The 17,894-nt window shown below is 33.0% G+C and overlaps 2 protein-coding genes across 2 annotated transcripts; one reads left to right on the top strand and one right to left on the bottom strand.

Moving 5' to 3' along the window:
* Positions 1-817: 817 nt before the first annotated feature.
* On the top strand, positions 818-5,257 carry LOC106670004 (7,8-dihydro-8-oxoguanine triphosphatase-like). The gene is made up of 3 exons (XM_014399961.1): positions 818-1,306; positions 4,104-4,249; positions 4,790-5,257. The coding sequence occupies exons 1-3, from the start codon at positions 1,158-1,160 to the stop codon at positions 5,002-5,004; spliced, it is 510 nt and encodes a 169-aa protein (XP_014255447.1). The 5' UTR covers positions 818-1,157; the 3' UTR covers positions 5,005-5,257.
* A 2,473-nt stretch (positions 5,258-7,730) lies between these two features.
* LOC106670046 (nuclear pore complex protein Nup85) lies at positions 7,731-15,881 on the bottom strand. Its single transcript, XM_014400040.2, has 11 exons — positions 15,776-15,881; positions 11,474-11,567; positions 10,811-10,994; positions 9,800-9,945; positions 9,482-9,744; positions 9,281-9,403; positions 8,954-9,172; positions 8,770-8,864; positions 8,486-8,703; positions 8,094-8,424; positions 7,731-8,011 (listed from the first exon to the last, which is right to left on the bottom strand). Exons 1-11 carry the CDS (start codon positions 15,812-15,814, stop codon positions 7,756-7,758), a joined length of 1,968 nt encoding a protein of 655 aa, XP_014255526.1. The 5' UTR covers positions 15,815-15,881; the 3' UTR covers positions 7,731-7,755.
* Between the last annotated feature and the right edge of the window lie 2,013 nt (positions 15,882-17,894).

The following is a 17,894-nucleotide window of genomic DNA, read 5'->3' on the forward strand; positions in this document are numbered from 1 at the left end:
TATGTATGTACGGCGAGAAAGCCATTACATAAAAGTATGATGATTAACTTATGTATATTTAATTTTTAAGGTAATCAACGATTTTCTTTGTTCTTCATTTGTATATTGTTTACGAAAGCTTTGCTTTAAAAGTAAACAATTTCACAATATTTTTTGTCTTTATCAGACATTCTATTGTGTTTCAATGGAATGTAAGCACTTAAGACTGAAAAAATTTTAAGGAATTTATGACAAAACTTTTTAGAAATTCAAATGAAACCAGTTTCAATTGTAGTAAGAATTGTTTACATCTAGTTTTATAAAGGCTTAGAAGGCTTAAAACTATAGAAAATAGTTTTAAACAAACTTTCATGTAAATATACCTAAAAAAAGATCACGTTAATTATTGTTATTGTAAATTATTAAATTGTCACTGTAAAATAATGTAACATATTTTAAAATATTATATAAATACAATTAGAAAACAATTACATAAAAATATGTTGTTATTTATATTTAATTTTCAAGGCAATCAGCGATTTTCTTTGTTCTTTATTTGTATATTGTTTACAAAAGCTTTATTTCAAAGATAAACAATTTAACAATATTTTTTGTTTTTATTTATTTGAGTTTTAATGAAATATAAGCACTTAAAACTGAAACGATTTTAGGGAATTTATAAGCAAAACTTTTCTTTTATGTGTGGTGACTTTTTTAAAAATAAAATGAAACCCATTTCACTTATATTAAGAATTTTTAACATCCAGTCTTTTAAAGACTTAAAAATCAAACAAATTTTCTATTATACAATAATTGTTCCAGGCTTGAAAACTAAACAGGTAGCGCTAGTATGACTAAAAAAACTAAATATTCAACTGTACAATTTGAAAATGCCAAATTCCGATGCTGAAAAGGGAGTTCGAAAAATATCCTCCTTGGGCAAACGGCAACTTGGAATTTCGTCTTGAAATCGAGGTGTTGATTTTATACAAATCCTCTTCACGATTCGTTGCCTGGCCGAACGTCAACCGGAAACAAAGGAAATTTCTCAGCCGATCGCGTTTTGTTCAATTTTTAAATCGGTCGTCGCCGAACGCCTGCTTCAGCGTTCTTATTGCTCGGACAGGTTTTTATTAATTGTCGTCTTATAAATTTATTAATTACTTAGTCGGCCGAGGATGAGGATTTTACGGAGTAGCGTTGTTTTAGTCAAAAAGGACGATCAGTTGCTCTTGGGGCTAAACAAACGGGGGTTCAATCGAGGGAAGTGGACCGGTTTCGGAGGCGTCGTCCAACCCAAGGAAGACCTCAAAATTTGCGCCCTCAAGTAAGTTCAATATCATTTTAACACACATTTTAATATTATTACATATTAAATAATATTAATAGTTTCTTAACAAATTTAATTGTAAAAAAAAATATTTTTTTTAAGCAGGTAAAATTCTGACATTTACATGAGTTAAAGTTTTTAAAATTTGATCTTTTCATTCCTTTCATAAACTTGTTAAGCTTAAGTTCGAATATATATCAATATAACTTGTATATGTACAAATTATAAACTTTTAGAAAGAATTTTTTGCACGCCATGATCGATAAATTTAAAAAAACAAACATTTCAAAGATCAGATTTAAAAAAATTATATAAATTTTCTGTCATTACTGATACATCATAGCTGATTTGACCGTGGTCGTAAATTGAACATCGCGGAGTAACTTCGACGAAATGGCGTCCGATTTTTCGCCACGGACATTTTTGAACAGACCCATTTACAAAAATTTAAAAAAAAAAAGTGAACTCGTATTTTTTGACCTTTTATTTCAGCATTTGTCAAAAATAAAATTTTCTCCCTGTGAAAAAAAAATCCGCATAACCGATCATTTTAAAATACAGCCGAAAATCTTTCAGGTCGTATTCGTACTGCATTCCACCATATGTAGATACGCAAACAAACGTAATGTTTTGTTAATATTAATTAAAACAAAATATTACGGAACAGTTATTATTTTAAAAAAATTGAACGTTTTCTTTAATTGTTGTATGAAAAAAAATGGCGGAAATTGGCAGTTACGAGTTAAGATTGTATTTTCTTTAGGTCTTAAAACACGACTTCTTTAAGCGGCATTCCAAATCTAATTTCAATTAATTTTCATCTCTTTAAATTAAATTTGACTTAAACCAACATCTCGCCTCGATTTAAACAACATTTTCGTCCAATCATCGGATTATAATATACGGGGAATGTAGAAATTAAAAAATAAATAAATAAAAAAAATCGGGTTGGAATTTTTCTTAATCCTTATCTTAGAGAATTTATCTTTGTTTACTTTTTCATTTTATAGCATTATAAGCTGGGTGTCTAATAATTCCATATTGCAGAAATGTTTTTTTTTTCTTTTCTTAACACTAAAACTATTATTATTTTTTATTATTCCCTTTACGCTAAGGTTTTAAAAAAAAGTTATGGTTTTTGTAATGGCGTTATTTAAAATTAAATTTGTAATTAATTAATGTAAGATGTATATGTAAAATGAGGGTGATTTGGGATACTTTGCTCTTTCAGAGCTATTTTTATGTAACTACCTATAACACACCTGCAGCTAGTCCAAGTTCATCAAGGGATTTGATATTAGACTTGGATTTAGTGATTATATTTCTTCTAGGGTTTAGTTATACATCCCAAAGCATTTCCTCCTGCAGATAAGTGTAACATCACAGTCTGTTAATGCGTTAGTTCTGCCTCTTTGAAAAATCTGCACATACCAGGTTGATCACAATCTTCCTTAAATGTCCATTCAGACCGCAGTGCCTCATTGTGTTTTAATTCGATAAAAAAGAAGGAAAAATTTTGTTCTGGGAGTTTTCAGTTGCAAGCTCGTATCTGCACGTGCATGAACATACAGTACAGAGTTGAGCTTATCACTTTTTGAAGCTTGCCGGCAATTCCAGCTTTTATGTATAAATTACTTTCAAGCCTCGAGAATCACCCACATCGGATGTTGCCAGTCTGGGGTCAAACCTCAGCCTCATCCGTCCAGCCACTGACGATGGCTCCAGGGGCTTTCAATAGCTAAGTCATTTCAGATAGATCCATACCCTGTCACTCATTCACTCAGTTAAGGCAGTGAAGTTCACATTCCTTCATCACCCCTTACACCTAGTACATAACTAACCTAATTGATAGAAATGATAAATGATGGAGTGAGTGTGGTGTTCAATCCTTTTTAAAAAGATAGTTCCTACTCACATTAAGTTGTTTTGCAACGATCCGGATTTCGAGCCTTTTAGCTCATCATCAGGTTGAAGGATTTCTACAACCTGTTGATGAGCTAAAAGGCTCGAAATCTGGATCATTGCAAAACAACTTACTGTGAGTAGGAACTATCTTTTTAAAAAGGATTGAACCTAATTGACGGTTGCGGGGTGGTACTCATTATTTCACCATCGGCCATCTCACATATATTCAAGCCAATAAATACATCCAGTCTCATGTGAGCAAGACAAGATTTAATTTATTTTACTATAAAATATAGTACCGGAATCAGTTAAAATTAAAACAGGGGACTAAATACTTGCTGCTATGCGACTGTATAGCTGATAAGATCTTTTTTTTTAACTTCTTTATCTTATACATGATTATATTTAATATAATACTGGTTTTCTGTTATGTTTATTTACAAATTGATTGTTTATTAATCTTTGGAACTGAAAAATTCCAATTAGTTTTTCTTAAACTTATAATGAAGATTATGATGCCAGAAACATTTATTTCAGTTGAAAATGATAATTATAATGAAATTCTTATTTAGAAAAAACTGGATTTTTCATATAAAAAATCTTAAAAGCATAGTTCTTGCTCTTCTCCTAGCTTCTTACCTGCAAAATAAAAAGTAAAAAATTACCGCAGTTCTTTTCATAAAAATTGCCTTCGGGANAAAATCTTAAAAGCATAGTTCTTGCTCTTCTCCTAGCTTCTTACCTGCAAAATAAAAAGTAAAAAAATTACCGCAGTTCTTTTCATAAAAATTGCATTCGGGATTTCTCATATCTGACTAGTTAACGAGATTTTGTTTGTTTTCAAATAGAACTTTTTGGATAAAATGTTTTTTTTTTCTTTTTCTTGTAGAAATACCAAAGACCAATGTGGTATCTCGGTCGAGAAGCTGGAAAAAGTTGGAAAGGTGGAAGTCAAAATAGCCGGGGTACAAGAGGTGGTCCAAATGCACATATTCATATCTGACACTTATTCTGGCGAAGTCAAACCTTCTAAGGGTAAGTTTTACATTATATTTTTCTTATTTGCAGCCTCATGATTACATTTTGAGTTAGAGAATCAATTATGTTATGAAACCACTTTTAAAAGTTTAGCTTTTCCCCTGACTTGGGTTTCCATTGTTTCCTGACCACCCTGGTCTGCCTTTTCTCACTGTCTTTGTCTGTTTGATACATATTGGTTTTTTTCTGTATGTTATTTTGTCATTATTGTATTTGTAATAATGTCAAACCTACCACTGAACAAGGCAAATGTAACACTTTTCTGAGCATGGGTAGGATCGGAAACGATCAAACTACAGGTTCATTACATATAAAGAACAAAATCTCAATTTATATGGCAACACAATATTGTGTGGGTCAATATTGAAATAAAACAATACAAAAATATTACAACTATAAAACATTATTAATGAAATTCATACATTTTAAAGAATTTAATCGATGAATTATTGTTATTTAATAAAGGTTTTTCAAATTTAATAAGTAATTTGAGTGATGTATTTATGTGGATATCCAAAGTTAATTTTAATATTTCAGATATGCAGCCAGAATGGTTTTCACTCAAGGACCTTCCTTATAAGAGCATGTGGCCTGACGCAAACTACTGGCTTCCGCATATCGTGAAGGGAGAGAAAATCAAAGGTTTCTTCGTCTACCAGAACGAGACGCTCATCTATCAGGATTTGAACACTGACGCGTTCAACAATAGGCTGCAAAAGAGAAACTACTCAAATGGGATATTGAGTCGTTGAACCCATCTGCTGATGCATTGCAATTATTAAAAACCAAACAATTGATTTAATCAAGAAATAATCGTGTTTGAAATATTAAGAAAAGGTTATTGAGTATAAGGTTCGAATGAAAAACAAATATCACAGGATATTAAGAAAAAAAACTACAAAAAAATCAGAAAAAAATCCCTTAATCTTTTAATGTTTACTTTTTATGTAATTTTTGATGTAAAATAAAATTAAAATTTAATTAAATCGTTTTGGTTACAGCAACTTGATTTTAATTTTTAGCATATTAAGAGTAATAAAATAATTAAAATAATGTAGATATAATTAAAAGATAAGGCAGCATAACGAGAAAAATATTGTAAGTATATTGGGTTTGAATCCAGCTATACCTTAACTCTTCAGTGAACATAACATTTTCACAATTAATTAATCTTTATGTAAGTATTGTTTGAAATGAAAAAGTTAGTGTCACTAGCGGGATTCGAACCCACAACTTTCGGCTAAATACCCCGCTGCTCTACCATATTATGATTTCGATCCACTCGGACACCAACTTCCCACCTCAACCTATCTTTCGAATTTTAATTAATTCGCTTAATTAATTGAACCAAGTTATTAGGTTAATCGGACCATGAAATATAATGGATTTAATAAGTAAAACAAAGTATATCTTCAATAAAGCTCTCCGTGGCCATTTCATTTGTCGCCGAGAATCGAATCCTAATTACACGACATTTGAAAATTGGCAAAAAGGAGGGAAAATTCAAAAGGTAGGTTGAGATGGGAAGTTGGTGTCCGAGTGGATCGAAGTCACGATAGCACAAGTGGTAGAGCAGCGGCGTATTTAGCCAAAGGTCGTGGGGTATAATCCTGCTTGTGACACTGACTTTTTCATTTCAACTAATACCTTACATAAAGGTTAATGAATTTGAAGAAATCATTTGGTCAATTGGACCACGAAATATAATGGATTTTCACAATTCTTAGATGTGACTTTCTTCAACTATCTGAATCCATATACACAGTTACTGCTATTTCCAAATCCATCAATTCAGTTTCAGTCCAAAATTAAACAAAAACATCTTGTAAACAATGTCTCACTTCACATTGAAAGGTGCGAGACTTGAACAAAGAAGTGAGTACACTTGTGGGTTTTGATGTCGTTCAAGCGCAATTCGGCTTTGTGCCATCCTCAGTGAGTAACTGTCTGGTAACATCAAAACCTGTAAGAGTAGATGACCCAGTGCCTGTATATATATACATACATATAGGAGTAAACCCTCAGTTCAAAGAGAATGTATTCCAGGCATGCGAAAAAGTGGTTAAACTATGGCATGGCAGAACTAAATCTAGGATGTATTAGGGCTAGAACAACAGAACTACTGACTGGATACTGCAGACTACGGAGGCATTTATAGAGCGGAAACATTTCCTCTGGAGAGTCACTATATGGCTGAGATTCCTAATCTTGGGGAAGGAAACACCAATGCCTAAAGGATAAACACAATAGTCCTTATCAAAACATTGGGATCTGATCAAAAGCTTAAATAAGAGCTCTATATAACGAAGCTTGCATAAATGACCATTGATGGTTGATTGTTAGGCCGTGTGACTCGTATTTGCCACACTACATGTTCTGGGTTCCCAGTACAGCCCATGAAATTTTAATTTGTAATGTTTAAAAGGAAGAGTGGTTTGACCCTTGTCTGGGACACCCAATGATGGACATTAGGCCCTACTAAATTACAAAAAATTATATTACTTTAATCCCCTGATAACTTAATCCAACAATGCCCACCAGTAAGACTTCCATCGTAAATTTAAATTAAAAAAAAAAATTCTGTAATATACTATATACAACTATGATCGTTTTTACAATAATTTAAAGCAATTATAAATAATTCAGATCCCAAATTTTGTTAAGGGATGTTCTGTTTATCCTTCAGGCCTTGGCTCTCTCACACAAGTAGGAATCTCAGCATATATAAGGACTCAGTTTCTCGCCAGAAGATATGTTCCACTGTTTTTTCTTTTTCCTGGCAATATCTGCACATCTGTATGTCTCATGGTCTGCAGTATTATTCCAGCCCTAATACATCTTAGATTTAGTAATTAAAAAAATCATCTATTTTCTCAGGTATCATTAGAGTTATATCAGAATGGCGCACTATGTTTGCAAGTTGGTTTCACACTGAATCTAAAAAACTGGTTAACAGAAATCCATTGGGGGGGGGACAATACCAATAGAAAAAATAATGTGTCTGAAAAATGGCCGGAATTTGAGACTCGCTGCCATGGGGAAGCAAGTCAAGTCTCATGAGAGCTGTAGCCCTCGAATTAAAAGTTCGACTGCTTCATTTCATTTCCTCGTACAGCCCGACAAATTCACAATAATTTGATCAATAAATCCAGTTGGGATTGATAAAGCTCCTGTAATTTTTTTTTTGTCAATTTACTTTGTTTTCATAGTATCTTGTACATTCTGTTTAGTGCCAGGGTAGGTAGTTGTAGTTTGGCAAGACATAAAAATCATTGAACAAAGCATTTTGTTGTATTTTAGCTATCAAAATTTCTTTTCTTTTTAAGGAAATTTTTACCTAAACTATAAAAATGTCTTGTGGACAATACGAATTCATATTGCAACAAAAAAAAGATATATAATAGACAAAACTTATTTAAATTAATTCTGTATTTACTTATTAAAATTATCAAGCTATTTAAATTACAAAATATATAAATACAAGAAAAACATAACACATTGTATTAATCACATTTTATGATACACTCCTGTGTCTTGTCACAGCATTCCTTGAGAAGCGTGTAAGAGAAACATTTGGCAATTTGATACCTAATGTACTTAATCTGTTCGTCGATACCTTCTCTTTGAGGGATGCTGTTTTCAACATCAGTAGTCACCTCTTCTAAGCTGGCAAGTAAGATGGTGACATCATCGTGTGAAAACAGTTCAGGGTGCTCTGTCAAAAGTGGAAGGCTGTCTATTAGAAGCGTCAGCCAAAAGCTGAAATAAAGATATTGCAAAATTTCAACATTAAAAACAAACAATGTAGTTGTAAGACGGTGTGAAATTTGAAATCACTCACTATTTCGGGGCGACTTTAGATTCCAACAAACGAATTAAAAGTTCGACTGCTTCTTTCCATTTCATTTCCTCGTACAGCCCGACAAATTCACAATATTTGATCAATAACGTAAGCCTGCCGCTGAGGAGTAAAACACTGTGGGCCATATTCGCTAAAACTGGACAGCACATGAGTTCGACTTCGGTTTGCCCCAGGGCATATTTTTCAAGGTATTTGTCGGCGATATTTGAAGCAGCTTCAGAGTTTTCACTCATTATGGCCCACGTCAAAGCCCCAGCAAGGTTATCCTTTTCAATTTCCTCGACCATTAATTGTTTACAAATACCGTTGGCTGTAAAATTATTAACGATTAGTATAACAAGACCAAAACTTCTAAGAGAAAATTTACCTACCGACTTCCTCAAGACCATAATCTTGGGCAACAGAAATCATTCTTAATGCTTTATTTTTTGACCTCAATGGCATAGATTTAAGGATAGTTTCTATAACACTTACACCAGAATGACACTGTTCAAAATAAGTCATTGCAACTTGCCAATAAGATTGGTGGCTCATTAAAAGCTGTCCATAGGAAAGAAACATTTTCTCCAAGTTTATTTTTTCATCATTTCTATTGGAAATAAACATAAAACAATCATAAATAAAATATTAACTGAAAATATGTGATAGTACTTACTCTTCATCCTCAAACACTCCTGCAAGATCGAGAAGATTGGTTAAATGTAACGCACACCAACCACCATCAGGAGTTAATTGTAATTTTTTAATGGCCTAAAAGATGCTCAATAATATGTAAAATAATTGTTAACCAAACCGAAATTTTAAATTGTTTTTAAATCGTTATAATTAAGCAAACTCACCAAAGGAATATTTTGTTCAAAAAGTGCCAATAAAGTTTGATCTAAAATTTTAAGACTACCCGACTGCTTGTATTGAGAGAAACACTTATTTGCATGATAGCTCAAATCATCAATCTTGACTGTTTGCTCGTTGTACAACAAATAAGCGACCAGAAGCTGATACCACGTCGAACAATATGGTTTTAAAGTTGACAATGATGATTCACCGCCAACAATTATCTTGAACGAAAGAATTATTTAATTTTGTACAAGCTTATAGTTAAGTAACAAAAATAAATAAATACAATTCTTAGTTAAGTAACAAAAATAAATAAATACAATTCTTACCAACATCATTTGATGAAGGTGGTTATGAGCAAGAAAGGTACCGGCTAAAATTTTGGCCTGTAAAGAAGATTTCCATCCTCTCCATCGGGAAGTAAACTCGGGCACTGATAAACCACAATATATCTTAAATTGTAAAAAAAATGAATTAAATGAAAAAAGAACATGCTTTTTAAAATTTTATATAATTAGTACAAATATTACATTGAATTTTGGCATTCCTTGAAGGATTAAATCAGCTTCTAGATAAGCGCTTTTATCCGAGTCTGAGTGAAGTTTCAAAAGCGCTCTCGCTGCATCGATCCTGCCCTCGAGCAAGAATCCGTAGATTAAATCCCAATAGTTTGGGTACCGGTGGTTTGCACCTTTCGTGTGCGACTCTGAAAGCACCTCGGCGGCGATGTAGTCATAGTCAGAAGAAGAATGAAGCCTAATCCATTCGAGCAGTTTTGGAAGAATTACATCTCCTGAAAAACAATTTTATATGAACATGCATTTTTTTTACAACTTAAAAGTGTGTACCTGGAATGCACTCAATATACAACAGCTCACAAAGATGCCAGATGTGATCGATATTGTCAAGCACTTCTACCCAGTCATTGTACATTTCGTTTGAATTCTCTTTCATTGAACATTGCATATTTTCAATACACTGCCTTATTGTTGACCTGAAATAAACAATCAAGGTCTTAATAAAAAAAAAATATATTTTATATTTTATTTGTACCCTATATATATTAGTACAAAATTTTCACAAATGTGATCACAAAAAAAATTTTTTTTCACACTAAGGCCAGAGGATGCACCTTGAGGACAAATACCATTAGAAACCAGCCAATCCTGGCACTCAGCATGAGGGATTAATAGGCAAGGAAAACACAAGGCCATTGTTGATTAAGAAGAAATAGTGGGTTCTCGGGATGGGAAAGGTAGAGAGGGCTAGAGAAGTAAGATTAGGATGGATGAAGAAATTGATGTGAAACTTTTGGAATTTATATCTGATCAGTTTGTTGATAAAAGGAGGTGGTGAGGTGACATGGCTTTGCCAATTTGAGACTTAGGATTTCCGTTGGTAGGACTGGATGTGCTGGATGTTGAAAACTTGGCAGAGCCCCACAGTTCCACTTCTTATGTCCAAAGTGGTTGCAGTAAAGTCTTTATAAGGTTAGTTCAGTTTTGACGATTAAGATGGATTTCAATCCTAGAAATCTTCGTAGTTGTTCAAGTCTTCTGTTAAGATGTCTCTTAAGTCTTGTGTGTGGATTCCACGTCAGTCTGCTGTTAGGTATAGTCCTAAGTATTTTATCTGAATGGAACTCGTTATCTCTTTGTTGTTATTGTACTGTGGAGGGCAAGACTATTTTTTCAATATGAATGTACAATGAGTATATTTTTCTTCATTCAGTCTTGTCCTCCACTTTTTGCACCAGCCTTTAATAAGCTCAAGGAGTTCTTGGATAGGATGGAGGTAGCTTGGATAGGATAAAATAAAATAAATTTTAAATTAAAAACAAAAATTAACAATGTTAAAACCTGTGTTCTCTGCTCAGTTCGATCAATGTTTTCCTGTAGTCTTCTTCTACAGATATGGTCCTTGATGAGATGAAAGTTGAGTTGGACTCGTTAATCAACTTCCTCAGTTCTGGATCGTGCAAAATTGAGTTCTCTTGGACAAAATGAATTTTATCTTTTATATGCCGGAATTGATTTGTATCTCCTGAAAATTAATAACAGAATTTTGATTTTTGTAATCTAAGCAATAAACTAAGAAAGTTTTCTTTGAACTTTTTTATTTTATTACAACAGCCAAACACTTCCAACTGCCCAATTAGTTTGTCAAACCTGGGTTTTTTAAATCCCAAGTATTATTTTTACAACCCACACATGAACTTAGTTGTATGTGTGGAGCCTGGCTTAGATTATTTTAAAAAAATTGTTCTTCCAAATTCAGATTTTTGCCTGTTGTTTTTGAATGGCAGATGAACCAAACTTGCTTTTTACAAATCAGAAATTTCCAGTAGGCAACCCACTTACAGTCATCGAAGTCCCATCCATTTTAATTTAATTAATAATATAAATTAAATTAAATAAATAATATAAAGTTACAGTTTGTTATTGTTAACATGTATGATATTACTGAAAAATGGTATGTTAAATAAAACTAAGGCTAAACACTTTGCTTTAAACGTTGATTACCTTGATTTCTAGCTTCTGAATGTATCGCGACTCCAGTGGCTCCAGCTGGTGTAAAAGTCGGTCCCAACTTGGAAGCGAACTCATTTTTGATTTCCTAAAATAAAATTAGTACATACAGATAAATTGCTTGATTATAGAGAGTAAAAAGTGTTTCTGCTATCATGTAGTCAGTCCCCATTTTTAAGAATGGGTGTCTGATTTTATTAATTATTGTTGTGCGCCCATAATGTTTAGTTCCCATCCAGTTTAACCGTTTCTGCAGCCTAAATGAGATTTTCCTCGTTTCTCTTTGTGTAATTATTTCCAATGGAAATAGATTTAACAGGTTTCTAGAGTAATTGACAGTCTGACAGTCTTTGCATGCTGCTTAATGTTTGGGTAGGTTGTTTTGATGAGCTTTGGTCCATCAGATTATTGAGCCATAGGATACTTTGGGTCTTATTACTGTTGTATATTAGCCAATGGGCCATTTTCAGTTTTAAACCATAAGATTTGCCTAGAGTTTTTATGGTCAATAGCGATGGCAATTGATGAATTAATAAAGTAATTCTTATCTAACAGCAAGTATTAACATCCAATTTCCTGTTGGGTGTCACAGGCGAGGAGTTAATAATAAATTTTTCATACTATTATCAATTAAAAAATTATGGGCTCTGCTGTGATTTGACCTAGAATTGCTAGTGTGGCAAATACAAGTCAGACAACCTAACCACTCATCGGCTATAGTCCACCTTCTTATATAAAGAAAGCAGATTAATTTTTTTGTTTGTGACATTTAAGCCATATTTTTTAAAAATTGAGTAATGGGAATAATCTATGAGGTGCTCCAATTGTTTTATCATAGATGAGGATGATGTGGTGATGGTAAGTTAGACTAGAGTCTATCTATACCATAAATATTTAATTACACTTCTCTAGAGTATTTGTATATTATCAATGTATGACACATCGGGCCTCTTTTTAATAAATAAGATAGCTTTGTATTAACAATGTTAGGTTTTATTTTCCACTTGTTCAAATATCTGAAGCATTTTTGCAAATATATTTATAGATGATTAGTAATTGTGTCAATTCTGAAGGACATGACAAAACACACCATGTCAATACCAGGGAGCTTGGGAATTTAACTTCATGACATCATTTATAAAAATGTTGAATAATTTGGACCCAAGAATTGAACGAATCCAATATTGGTCTACTGTGCAATCATCATTATTGTTTACAGATCTTCATTAAGTATAATTGTGTTTCCTTCAGGGTTGGCTTTTCCTCTCCCAGAAGTAGGACCCTCAGCCTGCATAGGCCTTCATACCAACAACACATGGTGTTTTTCTTCTTCCTGGCAAAGGTTTTGTTTCTGCTGTTCTGAGTCTACACGTATTCTTTCATGGTCTGCAGTATCCAGACGGCAGACCTAATATCATTTAACATGTCCTAGGTTTGATACTTCTGTTGTTACTTTCTGCGATGGATCTTTGATGAACTTTTGAGCATGCCTCTGTGCTGGAATACAATCCCATTGAACATAGATTTTTTTAACCCAGCGTTTGATGGATCTACTCTTTTTTTGGCAATTTGGTGTACTGCAAAACGATTTGGGCCAATAGGTGTCCTCATCGAAATTTCCTTGGCCAATTTATCAGCATCCTCATTGTTTCTCCTACCCAAACAAGGGTTCTAACATGTTATTACCCCCAATGTCTGACAGAGAGCCTAGGACTTTACTACTGATAAGGTATTTGCCTTAAGACTGGTTGACCAAGTAGAAGGCTTTCTTTAGTTGATAATACCTAGCTTGATCTCTATGGCCCAGTGTTTAATGGCCACAGTTACTACATCAATACAGTGCCATCTTGCCCAAGGCTTGATTGCACGCATGAATTCTAGTCCTAGTATTATTTCCTTCGATACCAGTTCCTGACCCATGTCCTAGAGCCATCTGTATACCAAATATGGTCAGTATTAACTGGGATCACTTTCTTCCCTGTTTAAGTTGAAATGTATTGCACTACAATTTAGGAAACTGAATTAACTTGAAAATAGACTGTTGTACCACACACTTTATTTTTATTGAAAGGTTTTTGAACATCTAATACCTAATACCACTGTGTGTTTGAAATTAAAGTTGTAAGCTATTCTATTAGTTAATACAGCCAGCTAAAAAATAGTGATGATGATCAGAAGCCAAATTGGTATTTGGAAATTATAAAATTTTCACATTAAATGTAAATTGATTCTTTTGAGAACAACCCACTAAGCTATTTTACTCAAACAAGTTGGCAGAGATGGTAGCTAGTGACGAGTCACATCTTTAGACTAGACTTTAGCAGTTTTGGAAATTACCCGTACATTAGCAAGTGGTTAATAAGTTTTGTAAATTGAAGTTCAATTTTTAGATATACTTTTAATCAACACTCCCCCATAATCACAAGTGGGTCATATACAAGGGAATGTTGTCTCAACGACTCAGCCATTGGACATGATTGACTGATAGTGCCAAGTTTCTTAAATTATTGAATGCCAAAATCATTAAATATGGTGTGATCCTGAATGTAACACGGGGCACCAGATGAAGAGTATTGATTGAAGAGTATACTTTTGTATGGTTTGCACCTTGTTGACTTGTGAATCGGTGATGAGTGATGACCATATAAAGCAGTCATATTGGCTGGATAACTTGAGGAAAACTAGTAAAATTGGCACGGAGAGGATTAATAAGGCTTTTGTGGCAGTACTGTTTCAAAATATACATTCGGTGTCGGCTCTGTACAAAGATGTTTTTGATGTGTGGCAGATAACAGAAACCAATCATTTTCTTAAGGTGTTGAAACAGTTATCAAAAGGCAAAACGCTTTCTTCTTTCATCCATGTTACAGCAATACACCGAAAACAACAAGAACTTGTTACAGCCCAAAATTCACCCGGTGATGGGGGGTGCCAGCTGCTCGATGGAGAAAGGGTGGGTAAAAGAATGAAACAAAGCGTGAGTTCGGCTAGGTGAAAAGGAAAAAAATATAAAAGAAATACGTTGGGGAAAAAGTAATAAAGATATAATAAAATTTTAAAAAGAAGGGGCTGAAAGAAATAGTAGAAATGAGAAAAATGAAGAAAGAGAAAAATTGAAAAAAGAAAAGAAAAAAAGAATAATATAAAAATAATAAGCACCACAACTGGTACTCAATCTTGGGCTGGTGCTTTAGCTGCGGCAACAAGGTGAAGCCTCTATCCACACAGCTATCCTGGCCTATCCGTCATACCACTTCTTCCTTAGCCCTAGAGAAGGGAGGAAAACTAACGTGGCATTTCATCCAGCCTTTTTCCTTAAAGGGGGTTGTTTCTGGCTTCCTTAATAACAATAATAATAATAATCATACACGTCAGTGTGATACAAAACTAAATGAATCTGTTATTAAATAAAACAAAATTGGCATATTTCCTTATTAACAAACTAAATAGAACTAAATCTACAAATTAATAGTTACGGTCACGCAAAACAGGAAAAAACTAAGAAATCTGTGCATATTATTAACCGATGCAAATATGTAAATGTAAAAAGAGGTTTTACAGTTCTTATTCATATTTGAAGTAAGAGGACTTGAAGTCAGTCTTGACCAACCAACACACACACACACACACACACACACACACACACACACACACACACACACACACACATCTTAGCTGTGGAACATCAACGCTGGTTATTTCCTTGAGTTTCGCTTCCCTCAGGCCTCCTTTCTCGTTTCAAAGCCACATTTTCTGCTGCTGCCAAAATCCTCTTCTGGGCCTAGCTCCTGGTGTCCTTGTGCAAAGACCAACAAGGACTGCCACAGAAAATAAAGTCCAACTTGGACTGTTTTTCTTTTTCCTCCATGTCCGAGGGCCGATCAGACAAATATTGTCTCCACCACTCCTCTCCATCACCGCTCCTTGTCCACTCAGCTTTTCCCTATTTCTCGAAATAGCTAGCCCACACCCAACCCTCCATTTTTGGGATTTGCTTTGAATCCATTTTTTTAACCAATAGTATTCCTCTCTTCCTAGCATCTTTCTTCAACTAATTTATAAGAGAACAAAACTATTTTACCTGTTTTTTCTAAACAAACAGAAACAAAGGTAACAACCAGGCATAACTGAAAGAAAATATAGAGAAACTGAACAAAACACTAAATTGGGCCTATACACACCAATTCAGTAATTCCTCCAAGATACAGATATACCGCAGAGCAAAAAAAATAAGTTCATAAACTTCCTACATAGCATGATCATTCCTAATTAATTATAAATATTTATTTAACTCACATAACACGGGATGTAGGGTTTACCCGATGCCGAATCCATTTCCAGGGAAAATCTGTTTACAATTTACATGCACGTTGAGCCTGGACTGATGCAACCCTCTTCCCTCAAATTTAAAGACTTACAATGTTATCGATACTTACATTATTTTCATAGATATCAAAATTTCGGGAATATTGTAATATCAAAAACAAATATATTTTTCTCAATCATGTCTAAAAATTTATATTTAATACATAGAAAATTGCACCTTTTCTAATGAATAAATATTACAATAAAAACAAGTACTAATTTAATACTTTTGTATTGATACGTTAATCATAAAAGTATCGATTTATGAAAAAGTTTTAGCCAGCCCTTTGTTTTTCTATTAATCATAATTGTTTTTTTTTTTTCAAAAACATTAAAACTATTTTTTAAGTTATTTGATCTTCAACAAAACAAAAATCAATATTATTTTTAACAGGCAGAATTCGAGCAGTCAAAATAATATTCTCTAGTCGCCAAACCATATTCGGTTTGGTTCCTCAAGGTTCACTACTGGGACGCATATTGTTTAAAATTTTTACGAGAAAGAATCGAAGAGTCAGACGATAGATTTGTGAGAATACGCCTTAAGTTAAGAGCGCAATGCAAAATGTACACCAACATTTGGTATAATGTGTGTTTTTAGTGACGATTGTTTAATAATAGTTGGATTCGTGAGGAGCGGTCAACAATGAGGTAGTTTAGAAAAACACCTTTTTCATTTTTTTTGTCGACGTTTCGACCTTTATTCGGTTCATCTTCAGGGCCTGGTTGAATTACAAAACATATGTTGATTGGAAAAATACAACACAGATGTAAATATAAATTTTGAAACCAAGTATTTCATGTTCCCCTGTCACAATCGTATAAAAACATCAGAATGCAAAATCATGTTTCACAACAATTTCACACAACACCAATATGATACCACAGGAATGGTACCACATTTTATGTGAGTATGAAATACTTGGTATCAAAGATTATATTTACACCTGTATTATATTTTTCCAATCAACATGTTTTGTAATTCAAGCCCCTAAGATGACCTGAATGAAGGTTGAAACATTGGCTAAAAAATGAAAAAGATGTTTTTCTAAACTACCTCATTCTTGACTGCTCCTCACGAATCCAACAATTATTTGGTATAACGCTGAATCTTAGCTTGCTCAATTTGACTGTTTTAATTTTTTTAATTATTATGTTAAGACTTATTTGCTGATTATGAAAATAACTCATCTTGAACTAAAATAATGTAACTTTATGAGGGATTTTTTTCTTCAAATTTTCAGTACAAGCCCTTTTGGTTTATTAACACCACAGAAAATTTCAGTATAGATATTTCATTGAAATTCGCACTATTCTTCTCATTTCAAAATTTTAGATAAAGTTCAAAGTAAGTTTAGAATTATTTCCTTTCGATTTCCTTTCATTTCATTTCCAAATTTGAGTATTTCTCTTTACAATCTTCTAGAGTTAGCTTTTAGAAGTTTTTTTTAAAAATTTATTACTTCTAATAAATAGTAAATTATCTAATAGATTCTGAACTAGTATCTCTACTTCTTTCAATGTTCTACCCAGTCCTAGATGGGGTAAATTAAATGGTAATTTAATATACCATTTTGTAAAGCAAACTATTTCCTTTATTCTTCTATGATTAGATAAATGAAAGAAGGAAACAAGGTTTATGTGCGAATTTTATTTGCAAAAAGGTGAATTTAATTTACAATAAGATGAATTTAATTTGAAAAAAAGTGACTTTAATTTGCCAAAAAGTGACTTTAATTTTCAAAAGGGTGAAATTGATTTGCAAAAAGTTAATTTAATTTACAAAAGGGTGAATTTGATTTGCAAAAAAAGGTGAATTTAATTTACAAAAGGGCGAATTTGATTTGCAAAAAGGCGAATTTGATTAGCAAAAAGTGACTTGAATTTTCAAAAGGGTGAATTTGATTTGTAAAAAGATGAATTTTATTTGCATAAAGTGAATTTAATTTACAGAAGGATGAATTTAATTAGCAAAAAGTGACTTGACTTTTCAAAAGGGTGAAATTGATTTGCAAAAAAGTTAATTTAATTTACAAAAGGGTGAATTTGA

Source organism: Cimex lectularius, unplaced genomic scaffold (assembly GCF_000648675.2).
Source record: "Cimex lectularius strain Harlan isolate CLEC.00 unplaced genomic scaffold, Clec_2.1 scaffold38, whole genome shotgun sequence".
Classification (NCBI taxonomy): Eukaryota; Metazoa; Arthropoda; class Insecta; order Hemiptera; family Cimicidae; genus Cimex; species Cimex lectularius.

Bases quoted from the DNA above. Each gene is read 5' to 3' on its own strand.
- LOC106670004 (XM_014399961.1), top strand. From the start codon at position 1,158: ATGAGGATTTTACGGAGTAGCGTTGTTTTAGTCAAAAAGGACGATCAG. The intron at 1,307-4,103 runs GTAAGTTCAATA...TTTTTCTTGTAG, and splicing joins CTCAAAATTTGCGCCCTCAA to AAATACCAAAGACCAATGTG. The intron at 4,250-4,789 runs GTAAGTTTTACA...TTAATATTTCAG, and splicing joins CGAAGTCAAACCTTCTAAGG to ATATGCAGCCAGAATGGTTT.
- LOC106670046 (XM_014400040.2), bottom strand. From the start codon at position 15,814: ATGGATTCGGCATCGGGTAAACCCTACATCCCGTGTTAT. The intron at 9,173-9,280 runs GTAAGAATTGTA...CTTTCGTTCAAG, and splicing joins ACCTTCATCAAATGATGTTG to ATAATTGTTGGCGGTGAATC. The intron at 8,425-8,485 runs GTAGGTAAATTT...ATAATTTTACAG, and splicing joins TTATGGTCTTGAGGAAGTCG to CCAACGGTATTTGTAAACAA.